Below are 6,000 nucleotides of genomic sequence, written 5' to 3' on the forward strand. Positions count from 1 at the left end.
AGCTCTAGATAGACAACACATAGGCACCTGCTAGTTGAACAAACTCCGGGCCAGCCTCTTACAAAAAGTGAGATGCACATCCCAGCATGTCACACATGGACCAACGGCCATAACGACCACTTGCACAGCGCCCTTCGGAGCGCGTTCCACTTTTGCCTGTCTGCATAGTGTAACACAGCAGCTGCGGCTACTAGAACAGCTGATATGGCTTGTCGCTTGGTGCAACAACTACAGTTAACACCACGTCTCACAGGAACGCAACGATCCCGGTGTAAAGCTATTTGCCATTTCGGTCCTCTGGTTCTCTTGCGGCAACTTAGGGCCGAAACCAGCTCTCTATTTGTGGTGCTGTGGCAGATGAATGCAAAGGCGAATCTCGTAATGCAACCATCTGCGCCAAGGTGCTACCGGTAATAATAGCTGTATGCCTTGACTCGGAAGCACAATTTCTCGCGAAGGAGAGATCAAAAGTGGGCATAGAAGTGAATAAAGGGACTTTTCATAGGTAGATTCCCAGATGATCTGATAGTCTGTGATTTCCATGTGTTCTTTATCCGTCTAACCCTCCCCTTTTATATCCCTCTATGCCTTCCCTAAGTTAATATCCCGTTTTCAGGTATAGTATACATTCTATCAGGAAGAGGGCACTTCTTGCCTCTTACTGAAGGCCACGTAAGTCATCTATGTCAGCACATTCAGCTCGATCTCCCCGATCAATAGCTTTGCAAGCTATTAGGTCGATAGTTTAATCTCTTGAGGTCCCCGAGCCAGTAAAAGTTATGCCGGACTCCTCAAAGGGTCCCCGTTCGAATAGGAGATCCTCCGGACCCCTCAGTGGTCTAGGAAGAAGAAACAACAGTCTGCAGACTTCCCTTCTTACCTGGTTTCAAGCTGTATTACCTAGAGAGACCTAGAGACCTCAACTCGTTCGGACCTTCTTCTCGACAAGGACGTCGTCAACAGCCGCCACTACAGAAGCAGACCGATTGACTGGTGGAAGATCAACCGGAGCCGATATCCGCGACTGTCTCTGATGGCAGTAGACATGCTTACGATTCCATCGACGTCCGCGGAAAGCGAGAGGACGTTTAGCAGCGCAGGACGTATGACGGCACCATTGAGAAGCCGGCTGCGGAGGGAGATCGTAGCGATGGCTCAATGCATTCGATCGTGGAGTAAAGCTGGGATCTACAGGCCTTCACTGCCGCTGTTTAGCCTCAACGAGGATCAATGGATTGATGCTCTTGCGTCGCTGAAGGGGCGGAGTGACATTTAATCAGCTTGACAAGACAGCAATTGACCGTGCTTTCGACGTCTCATCTGCTGCAGCCATGATGTCTTTACACCCCTTGGCACTTCTTAAATCGAGGGATGTAGGAGTCCTCGTGATGGTGACAAAGACATGTATGATGTCGGTGAAACGCACGTTTGGTACCCCAATCTCTGCTGAAGTCCTACGTTCGATCGAATTCGATACGAATTCGATCGAACCTTGGCATTCGATAGGTATCGAATCTACGGGACACGCGTTCGATTCGAGTCGAATCAAACGGGCAAGAAATTTCACGCGTTCGATTCGATGCGAATCTACTGGGGACACATTCGATTCGATGCGAATCTGCTGGAGCCATGTTCGATTCGATGCGAATCTGCAGAGGCCCTATTCGATTCGAACGCCAAGTCTTGGCGTTCGATTCGATAGATTCGTAAGATGTCCGTCCCTGACACCAGAAGCAGCGCTCCTAATAGTGTGGACCATTAAGAGGACTAAAATACTTCGAACACCCGTTAAGTTGCCAATGCAAGGGGCTTAACGGCTGAATATCCAGCCCGAAGGGTGAACATCGTATACCTGCAATTCAACTTTCCTAGGGGGGGACCCCCTAGAACCCCCCTTTCGCCTGCAGCGGCCATCCAGCCGTTTAAACCGCTCCTTGACTGGCCCAATCTAACTATATACCTATATCGAACCTCCCCTTCCTGTAGCTTATAGGAAGACGTCGTTTAGTCAAGGTAGAGTGGTGGATACGGTGCATCGCTCAGCTGTTGACCCTGACGCCGTTGTTGGTCAGCGAGGCGCATCTTCATCCCTGCCTTAGCCTTTGTAGTTAGCCGTAAACGCAGCACGTAGGGAGACAGGCTTATAAACCTTCCGTCGGCGTGTGGTTATAGAGGCTCTGACGATCGAAAGGCGCCTCAAGGAGTAAGCCTTGCAGCGACGTAACCCGTGACACAGCAACATAGCTAATACCGGCCTGGAAGTCGCGTGTAGCGAGATCAGTAACTATTTGATCCTTAGTTAGGCTCTGGCATTTGTGAACAGTGATAGCAAACGCCACCATCAGGAAACTGCGTGCGAGCGCAGGTCTCGTTGCCCACTAGGAAATCACGCCTGACTGGGAGGATGGGTGAGATTTTCCTGCCCTCGTTAGTTGTTAGATATGGCGGTCCGTCGTAGCTATCAAAGTCCACCATAATAACGGCCGGGGGATCTTCCAATGGCTCGGCGCCTGCGTTCCAGGCGATATCGTATACAGTACCCTGAGCACCGTTAACTAGGCCAGCTGGCTGCCATAGGTTAGTAGTGAGCATTACCCTGGCGCCCTTAGCAACAGGGAACTTGTTAGATAGATTGCCAGCATTGTCGCTTGGTGCCTGCCCCGCGCCCTTGCCCTGATTCTTTGCCTCCACCTGTACTGCCGGGGCGTTGAGATGCACCATATGCTCGTAGTTGTATTCGTTGACCCGGGCCCTTGTAGAATACACCCGCAAAGCGGCCCTGAAGCTGTCAACCTCGCTCTGCGTTAGCCTGGCCTGTACCCGACTGCTAAGGAGGTTCCAGGACGGTATGGATAACTTGACTTCACGCAGTTCCTGCAACGCCTGACGGAACTGAGCCTGGTCATCACCAGCCTGGCGCTGTACCGTGGTCAGGAAGACGGTGCGGTCAAATAACCGGTAGGCCACATGCCCTCTCCTTTCCAACGAAGACAGGCTGGTGCTAGTCGAATACAGGGGCTTTTGCCGGACTGGTGGTAACTGGAAGAAATCGCCCACAAGCAAGACGCTCACACCACCGAAGAACTCGAGGCTACGCTGTGGAAAGGCCTGTCGCAGACGGGAATCGATCCGCGCGAGCTGCTCAATCCCAGCATGCTCTTTTCATCGATAACGAGGTATTTGACGTGCCGTAGGCGGGACTGAAGGGCGGCTGCGTCGGCTGGGGGAAGGTCGGTAAAAGCACCACCTACTGGGAGGCGTAGCAATGAATGAATGGTGCTGCCCGTATCTGGTTACTCGCAACGCCTGTTGGCGCTACGCGGCAAATAGGGCTAGGATTCGGTAGAGCGGCCGCCTGAAGATGGGAGGAAAGCACCTTGATAAGGAACGACTTGCCGGTGCCACCACCACCATCAACGTGGAGAAGGATTTGAGTAGGATTTTTCGCCTGGAAGTGACCCATGAATGTGTCGTACACGAGCCGTTGTTGCGGATTCAGCGTATTACGCCAGTGAGGGCCAAGGACCTCCACATCGTTGGCCATGGGGTGGCTAGCGATAAGGTCTTTCCAGTAGCCGTCTCGAAGTTCCGGATATGTACCCACATGCCGTGTCCAGTCGTAATTGACATCGATATCACGGCGGCCAAGAAGGTCAAGATCTTCCTGGGTAAGGGGGTTCCCAGGTAAAAGGGCGGCGAGGCGAATCCAGTCTTCGTCATCAAATTCTTCCTCCACAGGCAGAGCCTCATATTGATCATCTTGGGGATGTAATCGAGCCTCTTTTGGCCGACCGTAATGGTCATCACCATGACTGTGGTGCTGCCAACAATAGGAGAAGGCCTCAGCGTGAGAACCAAAAAGCTGGCCGTCAAATGTGAGGAGATCATCAACCCGCCGATGTGGGTGGTTTAATGTTAGCTTTACACGGCAGTAATCTGGCCACTGTTGACCTTCTGGATCAGCCTGATAGCGAGGAAAGTAAACCAACACACGAGGTCTGCCGTTAACGTTGACTGGCTGCCATTGCTTCCACTTGGAAGGGTCCCTAGGACGGATATTCCAGCACTTGAGGAAGGAGACGTAGCTTAGGTCCGCTAGGGCTTCCGGGCGTTGAGTGTACTTTTCGTAAACATTGGGGGCCTCGTCCACCTCATCGCCGTCAATACGGAGGAGCGGGAATGCCTGTCAGGATTACGGCAAACGTACAGGCAGGTTCGTGAGCCTTCCTGTAACGGCAGGCCGAGGAGCAAGTGGCTGACCTCCTGCTTCGAGTAATCCCGCTCAGCAACCAGCTGATTGAGGAGCTTTGACGTGAAAGAAATAAGGGGGTTGTGGTCCTTGACCCGGGGCATCAGGGCCTTCCCGATCTGGGCAAAAGACTCGCTCTTCTTTTCCGACTTGGAGCAGTATTTGGCCGCGTAATCGATTACCTGCTGGAGGCTCGTGCAGGGCGAAACATCTGTATTGGCTAGCCACGCAACGGTAAGCAAGCGGTTGTAGTGGTTAATCTGGCCATCGTTCCTCTCGCCCCTGAAGTTCCAGTGCTTAGAATGAGGAACCTTGTCAAGGGAGGCTAGCAGGCGCTGTCCGTGAGGAAATCCAAAGCGGCACTCCACCTGCTTGGTATGCTTATTGAGCTGCATACAGTAGTTGTTGCAGCGGTGGCGTTGCACGCGGTTGACCACCATTGATAGGAACTGAACCGTAAGGGCTGCTCCAATAGATTGCCGATCAGGGATTCCCTTCCCAGGCGCCTGTATTCGCTGAGGCTCTGGGTTGACAGCAGATACGTGATATCCCCAGATGCGGGTGAATTGCTCCCGGACTGATCGTTGTCAGGATCTAAGTCTGGGTGGCCACTTAGCCAATATAGGCCGTGGTGGTGACTGGACCCCTGCCCTGCCACTCGTAACGGCCCCAAAGTCCGTTAGGTTGAACTTCTGCTTCAGGACAATAGTCCTAAACAGCGTATAACGCTTATGGAAGTGGTAAGCGGCGATGTGGGCGTTGTCTCGCAGTAGTTGCCGGGACAGGACCATGCGCGCCGCCTCAGGAGCTGCTTTCCACTCTTGGAGTCGAGGCATGTGACGATATAGGGACTCCCAGTGGTAATCGGCCGCACTTGCAGTAACGAAAAGGCCAGGTCTGCCCAGATTGTAGGCATATGCTTCCAATTCCTTTCTTTGCTTATACCAATACGGCCGGGTGCCCCTGATTACCGCGGCTTGGCGCGTGATCGACTGGATCAGGTCCTGAGCCTCTGGCTCGTCAGGCTCAGCCATCGCTTCCTCTAGGTCAGCGCGTGTAAGGGGTTGACGGCGGCTGTCGCGTTGCTTGACGAAGTAGTCACTTCGCTTTCGGACCTGCGCACGTAACAGCGTGTTGAGGGCGACGAAAGGCCACGTCTTATGGCGGGCAAAACGTCCGTCATGCCATCTCATCGCATGGCCAAGGTAGTCCTGGTACGTGATGCTCCGTAGGCGAGGCTCCACGAAGTCGGCCTTGCCGTCAGGGTAGAGGGTAGGGAACGCGAGCGTTAGCAGCGGCTGGGAACGGTTGAATTCGTCGATAGGGTTCTGCGAATGGAAGGCAGCGGCATCCGGTGGAGAGTTTGCGCTACGCGGCATATACTCCAGATCAGTCATGCGCTCAGGGTTAGGGGTACCATCAAGAAATCGGGACTGCAGAGCGTTCAATTCGGTATCGGAAACTTGCAAATTCGGGATCGCTGATGCGTCGGCGTCGCTAGGATCCTCTTCCACAGCCTCCTCAACGGGGCCTTGGGGGACCTCGCCGTCAGGTATGTCAGCCACTTGGCTGGCAATGGAAGCAACTATGTTGCCATCAAGAGGAAGCCGGTGCAGGCGATCCTGACTCACGGCGATATCGCGATAGCCCGGGTGGTGGCGTTGTAGGTAATGCAGCCAGGCCAACAGGCATGAGCGGCGTACCCGGAAATCGCGAGCAAACTGTTGCCGGAAGCGAGGGTCGCCCTCCAT

General features: G+C 53.6%; 1 protein-coding gene across 1 annotated transcript; it reads right to left on the minus strand.

Annotated features, from left to right (window-relative positions):
• Positions 1–2,004: 2,004 nt before the first annotated feature.
• Positions 2,005–6,000, minus strand: HRG_01598 (ATP-dependent DNA helicase PIF1; the record flags this gene model as incomplete). The annotated part of the gene is made up of 13 exons (XM_044860069.1): positions 2,005–2,090; positions 2,150–2,306; positions 2,398–2,541; positions 2,596–3,108; positions 3,377–3,551; positions 3,605–3,820; positions 3,990–4,183; positions 4,261–4,826; positions 4,908–5,069; positions 5,124–5,146; positions 5,201–5,291; positions 5,373–5,766; positions 5,953–6,000. The coding sequence occupies 13 exons, from the start codon at positions 5,998–6,000 to the stop codon at positions 2,005–2,007; spliced, it is 2,769 nt and encodes a 922-aa protein (XP_044723702.1).

Source organism: Hirsutella rhossiliensis (assembly GCF_020360975.1).
Source record: "Hirsutella rhossiliensis strain HR02 chromosome Unknown scaffold00002, whole genome shotgun sequence".
Lineage (NCBI taxonomy): Eukaryota > Fungi > Ascomycota > Sordariomycetes > Hypocreales > Ophiocordycipitaceae > Hirsutella > Hirsutella rhossiliensis.